General features: G+C 50.2%; 1 protein-coding gene across 8 annotated transcripts in view; it reads left to right on the top strand.

Moving 5' to 3' along the window:
• Positions 1–690: 690 nt before the first annotated feature.
• PTPRU (protein tyrosine phosphatase receptor type U) overlaps positions 691–18,237 on the top strand; it is a 444,404-nt gene continuing 426,857 nt past the window's right edge. For all 8 annotated transcript variants that reach the window (XM_056846270.1, XM_056846269.1, XM_056846268.1 and 5 more), the window contains exon 1: positions 691–775. In XM_056846270.1, the coding sequence (XP_056702248.1) occupies positions 703–775 (73 nt within the window). In that variant the 5' untranslated portion in view covers positions 691–702. The remainder of the gene's footprint in view (positions 776–18,237) is intronic.

Here is an 18,237-nt window from a genome sequence, read left to right as displayed (position 1 = left end):
CGAAGTGAGCCGCGGCTCCCGAAAGCTCACACCCTACCAGAAAATATTTTTGTGAGTCTCTAAGGTGCTACTGGACTCTGGCCCTTTTCCACTACTGTTGCTGTACGTAGGTTTGATTTTATTTGTGGTTTTTTTTTAATCTTACATTTTGGCAACCAACATCCAGTTTTTTTCCCCCCTTTAGTTTTTTGGGGGGCGAGTGGGGCCCTAAGCTAGAGCTTTAGTTTAGACGTCAATCCGGCCCCGACCCGTCGGGGGCGTCCACGGCCGCAGCCGCTCCCGGGAGCGCGTCCCCTCCGCCCCCGGCCCCCGCGCCGTCCAGCGGCCTCGGGGCCCCGCGCTTCCCCGTTCCCGCCGGCAGGAGGCAGCCGCCGCCTTCCCAAACGCCCGCCGCCGCCGCCGCCTCCTCCGCGCTCGGCCGGAGCGGCGTCTCCCTCTCTCGCCTGCCCCTCCGCCGGCCAGCCTGACGTCAGTTCGGGGCTGCTGCCGCGCTCTCGCGCCGGGGGTGCCTTCCCAGTCCCGCTCGGGCTGCTGCTGCTGCTGCTGCTGCGCTTTGGGCCGGAGGAGCTGCGGGGCGGGGATCCCGACTCCATGGCCCGGCCGGGCCGCTCCCCTCCGCTCCCGTGAGCCCGGGAGGCTGCCCAGGGGGACGCGCGGGGAGAAGTTGGCGGGGCTTTCGCTCTCGGCCGCGCTCCCTGCACCATGCCCGGCGCCCGGGCGCTGCTCTTCGTGCTCGCCTTCCAGATCTGCTCCCTGGAGACCGAGACGCCGACAGGTCAGGCGCCGCTTGCCGTCCTCCTCCGGCCCGGTTGGCAACCCGCTGGGGGAATGGCGTGTGTGTGTGTGTGTGTGGGGAAAGTGCCGTCAAGTCGCAGCCGACTTATGGCGACCCCCTTTTGGGGTTTTCCTGGCAAGAGACTAACCGAGGTGGTTTGCCGGTGCCTTCCTCTGGACAGCAAGCCTGGACTTCCTCGGCGGTCCCCCATCCCAATACTAACCAGGGCTGACCCTGCTGAGCTTCTGAGATCTGACCAGATCAGGCTAGCCTGGGCAATCCATTTTCTGCACTGCTTAGCTTCTGAGATCTGACCAGATCAGGCTAACCTGGGCCATCCAGGTCAGGGCAAAAATTGGGGAATGCCTTCTTAATTTTTGGCTGATGAGTAGTGTTTGTGTGTGTGTGTGTGTGTGTGTGTGTGTGTGTGTGTGTGTGTGTGTGTGTAAAGTGCCGTCAAGTCGCAGCCGACTTATGGCGACCCCTTTTTTGGGGGGGAGGGGTTCATGGCAAGAGACTAACAGGGGTGGTTTGCCAGTGCCTTCCTCTGCACAGCAACCCTGGACTTCCTTGGCGGTCTCCCATCCAAATACTAACCAGGGCTGACCCTGCTTAGTTTGTGAGATGTGACGAGATCAGGCTAGCCTGGGCCGTCCAGGTCAGGATGTATATCCTATTGTGTGTGTAAAGTGCCGTCAAGTCGCAGCCGACTTATGGCGAGCCCTTTTGGGGGTTTTCGTGGTAAGGGACTAACAGAGGCGGTTTGCCGGTGCCTTCCTCTGCACAGCAGCCCTGGACTTCCTTGGCGGTCCCCCATCCCAATACTAACCAGGGCTGACCCTGCTGAGCTTCTGAGATCAGGCTAGCCTGGGCCATCCGTTTTCGGCACCGAAAACCTGCTTAGCTTCTGAGATCCGACCAGATCAGGCTAGCCTGGGCCGTCCAGGGCAGGGAATGGCGTGCGGGCGCCTTCTTCTCCCCCTCGCTCCTTTCTCTTTCGTGCAACTCGCCGCCGCTGGCTGGCTGCCGTCTTCCCCGGCAACTTCTGGGAGGAAAAGAGCCCCGCTCGGAAGGCGCCGCCGACATGTGGGCATTGCAAGCTCCGGGATCTGGTGGCGTGGTTTTTTTTTGGGGTGGGGGGAGGTGTTTTGCTTCTCCCCCCCTGTCGATGCGGCAGCTTGGTGTGTGTGTGTGTGTGGGGGGGGAGAGGGCAGCGGTGGAGAGAAACCCACAAAAGTTTTTGGCGGATGGCTGGAGGTTTGCGAAGGGAGAGAACCGCTGGATGAGGGGGGGGGGAGCTGATCCGCAAATGCCCCCAGGAGCAATAGAATCACAGAATCATAGAGTTGGAAGGGACCACCAGGGTCCTCTAGTCCAACCCCAATAGAAGGACTCCTTTTCCCCTTCCCCGAATGCCTCCTGTGCTCCTGGCCCCTTAAGAGGCTGCAGATGTATTCCAGGCAGCTTGGGCTACCTTGCCCTTTTCTCTGGTTGGGTTGGTTTCTGGGGGGGAAGGAGCCGCACTCTTTTTTGGGGGGGAAGGAGCTGCACTTTTTAAAGTGGGTGGGTGGGAGGGTCTGCGCTCCCTAAGGCTGGGAAGCAGTTCCCGAAGAAGGCTTGGGGACCTGGTCAAACCAGAGGTGGTAGTTTCCGGCAGATGCTTTGACCCTGATCCCCGCCCCCCAGTCTAAGTAGGGCATTCTGTGTCCCGGTCCAGTGTTGTACTTCTTGGGGGTTCTGGAATTTGTTATCACGCTGCTGTGGCTCAGGGGTAGAGCTTCTGCTTGGCATGCAGAAGGTCCCAGGTTCAATCCCCAGCACCTCCAGTTAAAGGGACTAGGCAAGGAGGTGATGAGAAAGACCTGTGCCTGAGACCCTGGAGAGCTGCTGCCGGTCTGACTAGACAATACTGACTTTGATGGACCAAGGGTCTGATTCAGTATAAGGCAGCTTCATGTATTTGTGTACGTTGCACCTGTGGGGGGGAACCCTCTGTAGCATTGTGAGAGATCCTGGGGCATGATTCTCCGATTGCATATTATTTCCCCTGACTTCCCCTTCCTTCTTCGCAACCCTAAGGGTTCGCCTGGCTACCTGTACAGTACCTTTGGGTTGCCCTCTGAGCGTGCTGCTGGATTTGCCCTTTGCATTTGAAAGGTGGGGGAGAAGGGAGTTACCAGAATTAGGGTGGTTGTGGGCAAGCTAGATCGGCTTGTCAAATTCTCACCAGAAGAGAATAGTTTCCCCTAGCGAGAATGCTACCAACTTTCTGCCTTCCTCAGCCCAAAGGGAGGAAGGGAGCCACGAAGGAGGCTAGAGAAAGAAACCACAGGTGTACCTTGACGTTCACCAAAAACAGAGGCTCAGTTTTATTTTCCTGGTGGTCTTTGAGGTGTGTGTGTGTGGGGGTCTTACATGTCGAGGCCTTTAAAATGCCAGATTTGTGTCGCATCCTTTTGGGTTCACTAGAATTGGGTTGTGTTGTTGTCGATCACTGAACTCCCATTCAGTGTTTTCCTACATCCAGGGAACGTTCTCCTTTGCAACCCAAAAAATGTCACCCGAAGCACAAGGAAGCTCAAAAGGAAGTCTTTTAAAAAATGTTTTAAAGGTGATATTTTGAATGGCACTCCGATTTAACAGTTTCCCATTGTGACAGCATGAGAGAGTCTGAAAGTAACATGGCCTGTATGAGATCTTTATATATATATATATATATATATAGCTTGCAAGGGTAAATAGAAGGGAAAACGGGCATCTCCCCATTCTTGGAGGCACTGTGTTTTAAAAAATGCCGTTTACTTTGCAAGGTTTCCTGGACAGACTGCTCTAAAGAGTGGTTTTCTTTTCTTTCTGGCTGACAAACCCAGCACATTTGTGAAAGGCAGCTGGAAGGAAGTGATACTTGACCTCCCCTCCCCAAGTGATTTTCTCTCCTTGTTTCTGTGTTCCGGGAAGGGTTTGCCGTTGGCTGTTCCCCTTGTGTAAACGTCTGAGGATCATCCTCCCCTCTCCGCTCCCGTGGAAAGAGAAGAGAGACCACTGCTGCGACCGAAGTTGGAATGCGGGCGGGATCACAAAAGGGTTAACCTGTCTATGGGGCCACCCGTTCGGGGAGGCATCTGGCGTGGGGTGGAGGGGGGAATTGGGATCCCTATCTGCTTCTGGTTGCTGGCTGTGGCAGGGGAGAGTCGATCCAGATGGAGCGCGTGACTCCGGCGGGCTGTTGGGGCCAGGCAGGCTTAGATGCACCCGGCCTTTTCCTGGCAGCGACATCTGGTTGAAAGAGCAGGGAGATTTTGCAATCGAGGTGGGACTTGGTTCAAAGGAAAAGTAATGATCCTTCTGATTATTACTGGGTTTTTTTTTATTATTTGCTGTTTCTCCTTGCTAGTTGAAAACAGAAAAAAAATTGTTTCGGTTTCTCCCCACTGTGTTCATTTTCCATTTTAAAATATATGTTCTTTAAGGCCGGGGACAGACTCTAGTTATTAAGAGGGTCAAAAGTAGTTTGAGAAATGCTTCGCTTTCTCATGTTGAATACAAGAAGAACCCTGCTGGATCAGACCAGTGGTCCATCTATTCCAGAATCCTGTTTTACGCAGTGGCCGAGCAGTTTGCCCTGGAGGGCCAACAAACAGGGCGCAGAGGCCAAGGAATTCCCCTGAAGTTGCCTCCAAGCCCTGTTATCCAGAAGTTTACTGCCTCTGGACATGGAGGTTCCCTTTAGTCATCCTGGCTGGTAACCAGTGATGGACACCTCCCCCCCACGAACCTCCTTTTAAAGCCATCTTCTGGTCTGAAAGCATTAATGGTCCCACCATTTGCATACCTAGCATATAAGGGAGCTGAGTATCTGAACCGCAAGTACTATTTTGTCTTGCAAACTGTCTTTGAAAAATCACTTGAGTCTCTTCTGTTTGAGTGATGGCCAGTGTATGAGACTAGCACATCAACTGTTGCATGATTGTCCCCACCTTGGCAGTAAGAACATATGAAAGACCATGCTGGATCAGACCAAGGCCCATCAGGTCCACAAGTCTGTTTACACAGTGGCCAACCAGGTGCCTTTAGGAAGCCCACAAACAAGACAACTGCAGCAGCACCATCCTGCCTGTGTTCCACAGCACCTAAGATAATAGGCATGCTCCTCTGATCCTGGAGAGAATAGGTATGCATCATGACCATAGTAGCCATTTTGACTAGTAGCCATGAACAGCCCTCTCCTCCATGAACATGTCCCCTCTTAAAGCCTTCCAAGTTGGCAGCCATCATCACATCCAGGGGCAGGGAGTTCCACAATTGAACAATGCATTGGGTGAAGGAATACTTCCATTTATCTGTTTTGAATCTCCCACCCTCCAGCTTCAGCAGGTGTTCTGTATTATGAGAGTTCTAGTATTATGAGAGAGGGAGAAAAGCTCCTCCCTGCCCGCTCTTTCTAAACCACGTATAATTTTACAGACCTCTATCATGTCTCCCCTTGACTGCCATTACAGTCTTGACTCTTAACAGTCTTTATGTTGTGCCATTAAGACACAGAGCGCCTCTTTGCTCAAGAAGAAACCAGCTTAGACCAAAATTCCCTCCTGCTGTCACGCTGTTTAGAAGGGAGAGCTGCATGCTATTGATGCAAGCATGCACATGAAGGTACCGTCTTAGGATTCTGGAGTCTTCTCCGCAACTTTAGGTTCTTCTTGTTCTCGCTGTGGTTCGGCAGGCCTTTGGCGAATGGTTTCGGCTGACGCGGCTTTGGGAGGGATTTTCCTATTCATACCATATCATCCTGTTTTGATCTGCTCAAAGCGGGCTGAATGATAAGCACCTGAAAAACGTTTCAGGCTGTGTTAACCTTTTTCAAGAGCGGGCTGCGATAAGGATGTTTTCCCCTCCTCTCTGCGCGTGGAGTGATGTGTCTTCACGCGCTAGCTCTTTTTGTGAACCGAAAACCTTTTTGATCGATGTTTGAGACCGTGGCGTTCCTGTTGTATGAATCTTACGGGGAGCATTTGTTTCTTTTATTATGTTCCTCATGTGCTGCTCTCTTTGTCATCGTAACTCTACAGCTTAAATGCATCTTTTTCTGCGCAGCCACGAAGCGTCCTGGGCAATTGTTATTTCTAAGCCTCACCTTCCTTACAGGGTTGCTGTGAAGGCAGAAGGGGTATGGAGGACTATATAACTTATTTATTTGACCAATTAATTCATTTATACCCTGCGCTTCTCCCCAGTGAGGAACCAAAGTGGTTTACGTCGACCCCCTCTCATGTATTTTATCCTCACGACAACCCTGTGAAGTAGGTGAGGCTGAGAGTATGTGACTGGCCCAAGGTCATTCAGAAAGCTTCCATGGCAGAATGGGGATTCGAATCCAGGTCTCGCAGATTCTAGTCAAAGCGCTATACCAGACTGGCTCTCAAGTACCATCCTAAGCAGAGTTGCATCCTTCTAAGCCCATCGGGGTCAAGGGTATAACTCTGTCTACTAGTTTTTAAACCTTGTTCTTACTGCCAAGAGTTCAGAGCATTGTACGAGCTTCTCCCTTACTGCATTTGTCTTCAGGACGCCCCTACGAGGTAGGCAAGACTGAGAGAGTGACTGACTGGCCCGTGGTCACCCACCGGGCTGTTTTAAGTACCGCTGCACCCCCGTGAAGTCAACAGGGTGTAATTCTGCTTAGAATTGCCCTGTCAGGGAGTTTCCTAGCAGAGCAGAGGTCTGAAGATGGATCTTTCTAGTACTGTTAACTTCTCCCCTCTCCCAAAACACACCCTAGTTTTGTGGGGCAACAAATGCACATTCTTTACGTTGAACCCTTCAGAGGGAAGGGCAGGTTGGCAACCTAGCCCATAAAAAATCCCGGCTGTGCGTCTTCCGCCGTGTGGCACCGAACAGCAGTCTCTTCCTCTGGCAACCTGGGTGTAACGCATGTGTAATTGTTCCGCTGACCGTTCTTCTGGATTGTTCCCACAGCCCAAATAGGAAATGAAATGCGGTTTCCATGGGATGTGTTTTCGCCCTTCTAAGGGGGCATGGGGGGGGGGACCAGCCAAGACCTGGAGATGACGGATTCGCCAAATAAACAACCCTCCCCTATTTCTGCAGTGATGTTCCTGGGTCTGGTGGGGGCTTTAGCTGGGTTTTTTTCTTCCTAAGCTGATGTAACTAGGATGTGGGTTAGAGATTCAGATGAGAGATGTGCAGGTGAATGTGTGTGGTGGGGGTGTCGGGATTTGGCCTGGTGTCAGGGCTGAAAAAGCATGGGGTTACTGATTTGCCCCCCAACGGTTTTCTGTATCTCTGCACAGAGACCAAAAGATTCACCTTGGTGTGATTTTGTTTATTTCATTTATGCCCCATTTTTCTTCCCAGTGGGGACCCAGCCGGCTTATATTGTTCTCCTTGCCTCCATTTTTATCCTCACAGCAACCCTGTGAGGTAGGTTAGGCTGAGACTGGGTGACTGGCCCAAAGTTATCCAGTAAGCTTCCATGATGAAGAAGAAGAGTTGGTTTTTACATGCCGACTTTCTCTACCACTTAAGGAAGAATCAAACCGGCTTACAATCCCCTCCCCCTCCCCACAACAGACACCCTTTGAGGTAGGTGGGGCTGAGAGAGCTGTGATTAGCCCATGGTCACCCAGCCGGCTTCGTGTGTAAGAGTGGGGAAACAAATCCAGTTCACCAGATTAGCCTCCGCCGCTCATGTGGAGGAGTGGGGAATCAAACCCGAATCTCCAGATCAGAGTCCACTGCTCCAAACCACCGCTCTTAACCATACGCCATGTTGGGGTGGGGATTTGTATCTGGGTTTTCCAGATCCTAATCCACTACTAGGGTTGCCAGCTCCAGGTTGGGAAATACCTGGAAGGTTTGGGGGCGGAGCCTGAGGAGGGCAGGGTTTGGGGAGGGGAGGGACTTCTATGCCGTAGAGTCCAATTGCCAAAGCGGCCATGTTCTCCAGGAGAACTGATCTCTGTCGCCTGGAGATCAGTTGTAATAGCAGGAGATCTCCAGCTAGTGCCTCGAGGTTGACAACCCTAACCACTACACTGGCTGTCGGGTAGTAATCCTTGTTGCCTCTTCAAGTTAAACCCCTCTTTTGCAGGACAAGACACAAGATGGCAGTGTCTTCTTTGAACCACCCTTGTGTGGCTGTTTGTCTCTTTAATACAACCCTGGAAACAGTTGCTTGTTTTGAACCGCGCACAAAATTTGCATCTAGTCCTCATGGTTGCCGAGTAAAAGCTGCAGATAATTATTGCAGGGGTTCCCAACCTTTTTGAGCCTGCGAGCACATCTGGAATTCCGTCTCGGCGCGGTGGGGGCAGCGACAGAATGGCTGCCACAAAAATGGCTGCCACAAGAGGCGGAGCCAGCCACAAAACGATTGCCGCTGCTTAACGTCAGTGAACACAACGTACATCCTTGGGTTGCGGTGGCAGCTGCTTCCAAAGCAACGTTTAAAAAAAATCTGCACAGCCAGTCAGATCTCCAGTAGTTACTCAGAAGGTGACCCTACCTGGCCCCACCCACTCCCTAAAAAACTTGGCAGGCTCCAAAAAAGGTGTCAGCGGGTGCCATGCTGCTCCCAGGCATCACGTTGGGAACCCCTGATTTATTGTCTGATGCATTGCAAGCTTTGTCTGCTGCCTTTCTCACCACCTATGGCCGGCTGAACATGACATATGTAATGACACTCCATGTGCTAATTGGAAGAGCCGAAAGGATGTCGGATGGACTATCAGCTTTTCGAAATGGGCGATATTTTATTTATTTAGTTATTTAGACCCTGTTTTTCTCCCCAGGTGAGACCCAAAGCAGCTCGTTCCACCCTCCTCCATTGAATCCTCACAACGTTAACTCTGTGGGGTACTCTAGGTTGCTGGAGAGTGACTGGGCAAAGGTCACGCAAGTGAGTTTCTGTGTCTGAGTAGGCATTTGAACCCGGGTCTCCCAGATCTTAGTCCAAGTCCCCCACCCCTTTTTGTTTTGCAAAATCGAATGTGTTTGCTTGGGAGTAACCACTGCAGAACAAGGATATAGAGGGACACTTGGTTAACTACTGTGTGAGCAGACTGCTGGACTTGGTGGCTTTTCTTATGTCCTTATGAACATGAACATTGAAGATGAAGTCAGTGGTTGCTTTCAGAAGAGTTGGTTTTTATATGCCGACTTTTCCAATTAATTATATGCCGACTTTTCCACCAATTACGGAAGAATCAAACCGACTTACAATCACCTTCCCTTCCCCTCCCCACAACAGACACCCTGTGAGGTAGATGGGGTTGAAAGAGCTGTGACTAGCCCAAGGTCACCCAGCTGGCTTCGTGTGGAGGAGTGGGGGAAACAAATCTAGTTCGCCAGATTAGCATCTGCCGCTCATGTGGAGGAGTGGGGAATCAAACTTGGTTCCCCAGATGAGTCCACAGCTACAAACCATTGCTCTTAACCACTACACCACGCTGGCTCTTTTTTAATCTCACTGAGATTAAATAGGAGTTTATCTGTGAGATTTACAAACTCTTCATGGTAACCGTGGTTGGATTAGGAGCTGGGTGGCTCCAGTTCGAATCCCCACTTTACAAAGGCAGCTCGCCGGGTGACCCTGGGCCCATTACGCTCTCTCTACCTAATCTGCCTCCCCAGGATTATTGTTATGAGGATAAAATGGAGCAGGGGAGAAGGTTATAAATTGCTTTGGGGCCGCCTCAGGGAGAAGTGGGGTATGAATAACCAAATAAACATATCCTAAATATAGCCCTGACCTGGATAGTCCAGGCTAGCCAGATCTCGTCAGATCTCAGAAGCTAAGCAGGGTCGGCCCTGGTAAGTATTTGGACGGGAGACCTCCAAGGAATTCCAGGGTCGTGACATGGAGGCAGGCAATGGCAAACCATCTCTGAATGTCTCTTGCCTTGAAAAGCCCACCAGGGGTCTCCATAAGACAGATGTGACTTGACGGCAAAAACATGGATCTAGCTTTGTATGTGGCTTTGGCAGCTGACGTCAAGTCAGGTGAATGTCAGTTTCATGCCTGCCTGTAACTTTTTGATTTTATTTAACTTTCGTTGTTTACAGTCCACCTTTCTCACCAAGACCCCAGGCGGATTGCGCCATGTAGGTCTATACGATCAACTGGACGGGACATCAAACAATCCCCCAATGCAGTAGGGTTTGGATTGCAGGCCTTTGCAAATGAGCGGAAGTGCAGTAGAGAGAAGAAACAATGCAGAATTGAAGCATAAGCGTTTAAACCAGAGACGGGAATAGCAGACCTACCTGGGGGTTGTTGCAAGGAAATGACAGGCCATTTATACAGGGTCCATTTTGATGCTTGCTCAAAGCTCTTTTTAAAAATGCGACCTTTAAAATGCCTATTCATGGTCCCGATGCAAAAGGAGAAGTCCCACCCCCCACTTGCCTGCTCCTTCGTTTTCATAGCCATTGGCAATAGTCGTTTGCATAGCTAAGCTGCGGCTGTGATTCTGCATGCTTCCTTTAGTAAATGCTTCGGTGTGGGGGCAGAGCAGATACAAAAGGTCACGTGAAAAGGGGCTCTTAAGAAATGCGAAGCAGGTATGCTCGGGCCTCGCAGTCACTTCCTGAATGACGGTTTAGCATGAAAAACTCAAAAAAAGTATGCGGGGCACTTCAGCCTGGAACGCGCTGCTAATTACCAAGCGTAAATGGCCACAGGGTACTTACTCCAAAACATGTTTCGGATTTTTTTTTAAATGTTATTTTTGCTGGGGAGGGCGGGATACAAGTTTAATAAAATAAAATAAATATTATATACATGGTAGGCAAATGATTCTTCCGTGACAACACTCTGAACCTCCAGAGTAACAGCAGGATTCCTTTTCCATTGTGGTTTTCCCATCCTGGCGTCAAGTTCACTTCTAATGAGTTTTATGAACTTTCCAGAACGGTTTGGTCTAAATTGGAATATCATTGAAAAAGGCTCCTTCTCCCCCCACCACCCTCAATCCAAGTTTCCTTAAATAAAATTAGCAAGAACAGAAGGGCTGGCCGCCTGCTAGGAAGATTGGTGGGTAAGGATTCCAAAACGACGGCCCCCTGCCAAGAGGCCAGCGACCTTGCTGGGGAGGCTGAAGGGGAGAGGAACGGAACGGAGGGAGAGATGTTTTGGTGGAGCTCCGGGTTTGGCTTGAATATTAATAGGGTCAGCCACCTTTCCAGATGTAGCGGGAACGGTGGGTGCTGTAATTAGAAGACCTGCTGAGATTTCATTCATGTATTAATGAGGATCGTCTGCATGAATAACGACTCTGTCTTTAAAATTTTTTTTTTTTAGGGGGGCGGAGATTGTGCTTTTAAAGCACGTTTTGAAAAGGGGGCTGAAATTCCTAAAAGTCTCTTGTTTATGACCTGGTGGTGGTGGAAAGTGCCATCAAGTGCCATCGAGTTGAAGCCGACTTATGGTGACCCATATGAAGGTTTTCAAGGCACTCGCCTGAACGCCGCTCCTTCGGTGATGCTAAATGGAAAATACGCTAACTTATTCAGATAGGCTTTGTCCATGTGACCTGAAGAGAGTTGACACACTGTCTCATACAGGGTTGCCAACCTCCAGATCCTAGCTGGAGATCTCCTGCTATTACAACTGATCTCCAGCCAATAGAGATCAGTTCACCTGGAGAAAATGGCTGCTTTAGCAATTGGGTCTCTATGACACTGAAGTCCCTCCCCTCTCCAAACCCCACCCTCCTCAGGCTCTGCCCCCAAAACCTCCTGCTGATGGTGAAGAGGGACTTGGCAACCCTAATCTCATATGATGTCGGAATGTCCCCTATACAATACTTGCCGTGATCAATGGATTACCACTATTCTAATTAATTTGTCTTCCACCGTGCCAAAAGACAAAGTAGTCCCCTTTCAGCTGGTGGCTGGAGATCCAAAAATAACACTGGCGGTGGCCAAGTATCTCTCTACCATATTTTCCTTAAAGAAATATAGGCTCCCCATTTACTGCTCAAGACCATTGGGTCATGGGTGCTTGAAAGGAAAGTGAAAGTGAAGTGACTTGCTTTCCAAATATGTATAAGGGTTTTCAAGACCTTGGTGGTCTTCCATCCAAATACTGGAATGTCTTCTCAGTCCGTCCAATGCACTTAAGATCGTAGATCTCAAATGACGCTCTGGTTGAAAAGTTATATGGATTTTTGCGTAGCTGGGCATCACATGAACACATGAAGCTGCCTTATACTGAATCAGACCCTTGGCCCGTCAGTCAGTACTGTCTACTCAGACCGGCAGTGGCTCTCCGGGGTCTCAGGCAGAGGTCTTTCACATAACCTATTTGCCTAGTCCCTTTAACTAGAGAGGCCGGGGATTGAACCTGGGACCTTCTGCATGTCGAGCAGATGCTCTACCACTGAGCCACAGCCCCTCCCATGTGGAACGGGAAGGGCCTCTTGCCTTGCTCCCCAGGAGCCTCCCAGTTTTCAGATGGGTTAGAAAGGGTTGGCAGGAACATGCATGGATTCTGTGCGCCTTGCAGGCTTCATTATGCCAAATCAGTGCACCAATTTCTCCTTTCCCCCCCCCCCCGTCACAGCTGACTTGTTTATTTATTTATTTTGTGATTTATAGCCTGCCCGCCCTGGCCGAAGCCGGCTCTGGGCGGGTAACATCATACAAAACCATTAATACAGCAGTAATAAAATTAACCACAAAATCTAAATTTAAACATTAAAACCCCAATTAAAACTTAAAATACAAAATTACAGATGGCGCCTAACCATTACTCGTCTTGTCGGATATTTGCAGCAGGTTACCCCTCCGCTGACTTTAATAATATAACAGGAGGGGGGATAATAGGGAGGCCAGCAGATGATATTTGTGGCTGTCAGCCTAGGGTGGCCGGTGGTGGCGGGTAAACTACCGCCAATCCACCGGGCTGCCCGCCGACCAGCTGAGGGCCGGCGGGCACCCCATGCACTACGCGCCTACGTCGCTTCAGGGTAAGTGGACGTTCTAGCAAATTCAGCCAAAACAGTTTCGGCCAAGATCGAGAGAGCATCCGGATCACTTCCGCGTAAACCGTGATGTAGGTGCATCGGCGCATCAAGCCAGGCGTGCGCCCGCACCGCGCACCCCAGAAAACCTCCCGCCGATTGACAGACAGGACCTGGTAAGCCTACCTCAGCCATAGGCCTGGTGGAATAGCTCTGTCTTGCAGGCCCTGCGGAACTCTTTAAGGTCCCATAGGGCCCTGATGTCACCAGACAGAGCATTCCACCATGCCGGTGCCAGGACCGAAAAGGCCCTGGCTCTCGTCGAGGACAGCCGCAATGTCAGCTGCGACCCTGTAGTGTTTTCAAGGTCACCCAGTGAGCTTCCATGGCTCGAGTGTGGATTTGAACCTGGGTTGCCAGATCTGATCATCTCATACCTTCCAATGTTTCATAGGAGGAAACTGGGACACTCTTGTGTATGGCTGACATCCCGAGCTGCATACCATGGACCGCCACCTCATTTCCCGTGCTTCCACTCCACCTTGCCAAAAGCTCAGTTCAGCCTGCTGTGAGCAATTTACATTTACTTTGCAATAGTATCCTTACTGACTTCTGAAGCAGGGTGTGTCAGTAAATGGATCTTGGGTTTTCTTTTTTTGTCTGAGAATGTTGAATAGCATGCTTAACCTTACAATGAATCGAATTGTACTTGAAACAGAATGCGTGTTCAGTAGCATTTATTATCTGGATAGGCGGCGAAGAAGGGTATGAGAGGAAACAGCGCGCTGGTGTTCAAGGAGCATGGGTTTGTGTCTGTGTGCATTAAATCAAGGTGCATTTTCCCCTGCTCAAAGCTCTGACTTTTAGAGGCCAGCAGGAAAGACCAAAACAGGGCCGTGCAACTGATGGTTCCAGAGCCGAATGAGGCACAGTATGGAACCAAATGTGGTTCTTCTTAAAAAAAAAAAATTAAAAGCAAACAAAATCTTTAAGTTAAAATATTTTGGAGAAGTAGTTGGGATTCTAGAATTGCCAGGATGTGAGGGGAATGACAAGCAAGGATTTCTGTGGGACTTAAGGGGCTTCTTAGAGATGCTTTACAGGAAGAGAAATGATAGAGGTAAACCATTGCTTGTAATCCAGATGTGAACCACGTGCAGATTTATCCCAGCGTGGTAAAACTCTCTCTCTGTATATATATAAAAAAACTTAATTGTGTTATCTTATATGTGCCACTTCCCAATAAAAGACTCTCAACAACCAGTGTTTGGGCAGCAGAAACTTTATGAGCATGCCAATCATCAGTAATGTTTTCAGTTGTACTGAATATTTTCCATTATGCAAATGAATCTCCTTATGAATCTCCACATGAAGGCATGATGCTGCCTTCTACTGAATCAGACCTTTGGTCCATCAAAGTCAGTATTGTCTACTCAGACTGGCAGCGGCTCTCCAGGGTCTCAGGCGGAGGTCTTTCACATCATCTGCTTGCCTAGTCCCTTTAACTGGAGACGCTGGGGGTTGAACCTGGGACCTTCTGCATGCCAAGCAGATGCTCTACCGCTGAGCTACGGCCCTCTCTCCCCTTATACTGGCTGTCAGTTTATCTCTGGCTCTGAATATGGATGTGGTTGGGCTCTTTAATTACCAAAGGCTGCTGACCCCTGAGCTAGAACCTGAGGAAATGTAATAGGGGTCACTGGGGGTTTGGAGGGGGGAGGTATTTGTGAATTTCCTGCATTGTGCAGGGGGTTGGACTAGATGACCCTGATGATCCCTTCCAACTCTCTGATTCTATGAAATCTAATGCGTTTGTGTAAGTTAATGAAGATGGGATCCACATCCCACTGGGTATTGTTGTAATCCTTTCCATCCTCAATTTTCTCATCTGGATGGTAGATTGTGCTAATGGAATCAGTCTCCTCCCCCAGCCCCCAAGAGCCGGCAGTCTGAAGGGTCCATTCTACCATCTCAGGACTCTATCATCCATCCATCCCACTGGGGTTGCCAGCCTCCAGGTGAGACCTGGAGATCTCCCAGAATTACAGCTGCTCTTCAGAAGACAGAGATCAGTTCCCCTGGGGAAATGGCTGCTTTGGAGGGTGGACTCTCTGGCCTTGCTGGGGTCCATCCCCAGACCCTGGCCCCCCAGGCTCCCCCACAAAAATCTCCAGGAATGTCTCAACCTAGAGCTGGCAACTCCACCCATTGATCTCATTATTATCCTACCCTTCCTCCAAGGAGCTCAGGGTAGACAGTGTATTCTTTCTGCTTCCATTTCATCTGCACAACAAACCTGCGAGGTAGATCAGGCGGAGAGAGTGTGACTCTCCTCAGGTCACCCACTGAGCTTCGTGGCTGAAACAGGGATTGTTCCCTGAACCCGGTTTGACACAGTAGCTAGTACAGCACACTCGCTCTCTCGGTGCAACACAATTCTGCCATATTAGTAGGGTGGCCAGGTCCCTCTTCACCATCAGTGGGAGGTTTTTGGGGGTGGAGCCTGAGGAGGGGTTGTTTGGGAAGGGGAGGGAGTTCAATGCCATAGAGTCCAATTGCCAAAGCGGTCATTTTCTCCAGGTGAACTGGTCTCTATCGGCTGGAGATCAGGAGATCTCCAGCTACTGTCTGGAGGTTGGCAATCCTATGTATTAGTTGCAGAGGGAGGGGCAGATGGGGGAAGCCACAAAAAAGCCTGGCTCACTCATTCTAATGGATAAAACCTGCCTTGGTGTGTGTGTCTGTGTGTGTGTGTGTGTGAGAGAGAGAGGGGGAATTAAGGATGTGCAGTTGTGCAAATTGTTTATTTTGCCTCTAGGCAAAGCATCCTCTATCTCTCTCCCCCGCCCCGCCCAAACCCAAAGCTATCTTCACGCACCTTCTCCGCATCCTACTTAATTGATTTCTGCCCTGGCTCCTGCCTGTAAAATTTATGAATGGAAGCCAGGCAGTAAAATAATAAATACAGGGTGCTGTAATACTGAAGGGCGCTGCTAGGGAATGATGGATCGCTGGAAGATGAAGTCACCGGGCTTCCCTATCAAAGCTCCTTTGCTGTTTAGCCGCCATCGATCTGGGTTGGGCGAAGAGAAGGTGGGTGTAATCCGGCCAGTGTAATGTTCGGACTGTCGGACCAGAATCTGGGAGGCCCGGGCTCGTATCCTCACACTGCCGTGGCCCAGTTCCTCTCTCTCTCAGCCTATCCTACCTCATAGGGCTGTTGTGAAAACAAAAAGAGGAAGGACCACCTACGTATGAGCTCCTTGGAGGACGGGTGAGGTCAAAAGGTAATAGATACCTCCAAAGGTAGACACTCACAGCCAACACGTGCTGGAGGCTTGAAGGGGACGGATGTGGGCCGGGATGCTGTCTGCAGGTTTGGCTTAACTGATTATCTTCATGTGCAGAGAGTGCACTCTTCATTTTTCTTCTTAGCTTCATGCCACTTAATCTGAGTCTCTCTGCGAGGGCTGGTTTAGGGCCTCTGCAAGAGCCCAGCCCTATGTCCCTCTGCGCCCCTGACAGGGCCTTTTTGGTGGTGGCATGGAGGTTTGTGGCATTTCCTTCCTAGGCAGGCCTATGCGGCATCATCCCTCTGGGCTTTTAGGTGGTTGATGAATGCTGTTTTGTTCTGGCAGGCTTTTGGTATCTGTTGCTTGGCTAGCATCTGATTTTTTTGTTTTGTTTTTGGCTCTCTAGTATTTATTTGATTTTGTAACGAGCTACCTTATATTCAGTCAAATGACTGGTCTTTCTAATTCAGTATTGTTTCCTCTGACTGGCTGTGATCTAGGGTTGCCATCCTCCAGGTACTAGGTGGAGATCTCCTGCTATTACAACTGATCTCCAGCAGATAGAGATCAGTTCCCCTGGAGAAAATGGTGAGGAGGGACCTGGCAACCTACTGTGATCTCGAGCAGAGGAAGGCGTGTTTCCCAGTTGTTGCTACCTGAGATCACATGCGAAGTTGCCTTAAACCGAATCAGACCCTTGGTCTATCAAGGTCAGCCCTGTCTGCTTGGACTGGTAGCGGCTCTCCAGGGTCGCAGGCAGAGCTCTTTCACATCACCTACTATCTGATCCGTTTAAACTGAACGTGCCAGAGGTTCTGCATGCAAAGCAGTTCTACTGAACCACAGCCCCTCCCCTGAAACATTTAACTGGAGATGCCAGGGATCGAACCTGGGACTTTCCTGCACCCGAAGCATGCCACGTTGACCGGCAGTGCCAACAGCTGCATGCAAGGCACCTGCTCGTATCCCTCAGCCTCCCTACGATTGCGTCCTGTTTATTTGATGGTGCGAAGATCGTTAGGTTTCTTCTTTGTATTGCAACTTTAATTGGCTTGCTAACGGCTTTGCAGACCAATCTGGACTGAAATGCAGGATAAAAATGTTGTGTGTAAATAAGGTAATAAAGAAGCAGCGGTGGTCCCTAGAGCCTGGAGGGGCTGTGTCTCACAGGGATTTTCCTGCTGTGTATAATTGTAGTTCTGCCTAGGGCAACAATTTATTTATTCGTTTTACATAAATTTATACCCATGCCTTTCTGCCCTCATAAGGGCCACCGAGGCAGCTAACAAAGGTAAAAGGTATATACTGACCCAAAGGGGTGATGTCACATCCCGATGTTTACTAGGCAGACTTTGTTTACGGGGTGGTTTGCCGTTGCCTTCCCCAGTCATCTACACTTTATCCCCAGCAAGCTGGGTACTCATTTTACCGACCTCGGAAGGATGGAAGGCTGAGTCAACCTTGAGCCGGCTACCTGAAACCGACTTCCGTCAGGATCGAACTCAGGTCATGAGCAGAGCTTTTGACTGCAGTGCTGCAGCTTACCACTCTGTGCCATCGGGCTGCCTAACAAATTAAAACGTACATAATAAAACCACATTTTAAAATCATCCCCCCCCAAAGCACACTTTTAAAGCAATTAAAATCAAAATACGCATACATACGACAATTAAAACATTGGGCAGGAAGGAGGGATCACTGAAGGAAAGGCGAATGAAACGAAGAAGTCTTCACCCACTGGTGGAAGATGGCAGGAGAAGGGAAGAGAGGAATCTCCCTGGGGGAGAGTTCCGGAGCTTTGGTGCCATGACCGAGAAGGTAGATGCTCAGTGGTAGAGCATCTGCTTGGCATGCAAAAGGTCCCAGGTTCAATCCCTGACATCTCCCGTTAAAGGGACTAGGCAAGTAGGTGATGTGAAAGCCCCCTGCCTGAGACCCTGGAGAGCCGCTGCCGGCCTGAGTAGACAAGACTGACTTCGATGGACCGAGGGTCTGATTCAATATAAGGCAGCTTCATGTGTTCAGGTGTTCAAGACCCTCCCCTGTGTGGCCACTTGCCTAAGCTCAAAAGGTGGGGGCATCTGAAGCTGGGCCTCCGATGATGGCTGTAGTAGTTGAGCAGGTTCATAAGAGATTAGGCAGTCCTTCAGGTATGCTGATCCCAAGCCATGGAGGGCTTTTAAAATGT

Source organism: Euleptes europaea, chromosome 3 (assembly GCF_029931775.1).
Source record: "Euleptes europaea isolate rEulEur1 chromosome 3, rEulEur1.hap1, whole genome shotgun sequence".
In the NCBI taxonomy this organism is placed as follows: domain Eukaryota; kingdom Metazoa; phylum Chordata; class Lepidosauria; order Squamata; family Sphaerodactylidae; genus Euleptes; species Euleptes europaea.
Note: the sequence above shows the minus strand (reverse complement) of the source record. Positions and strands in the feature narration are given on the sequence as shown.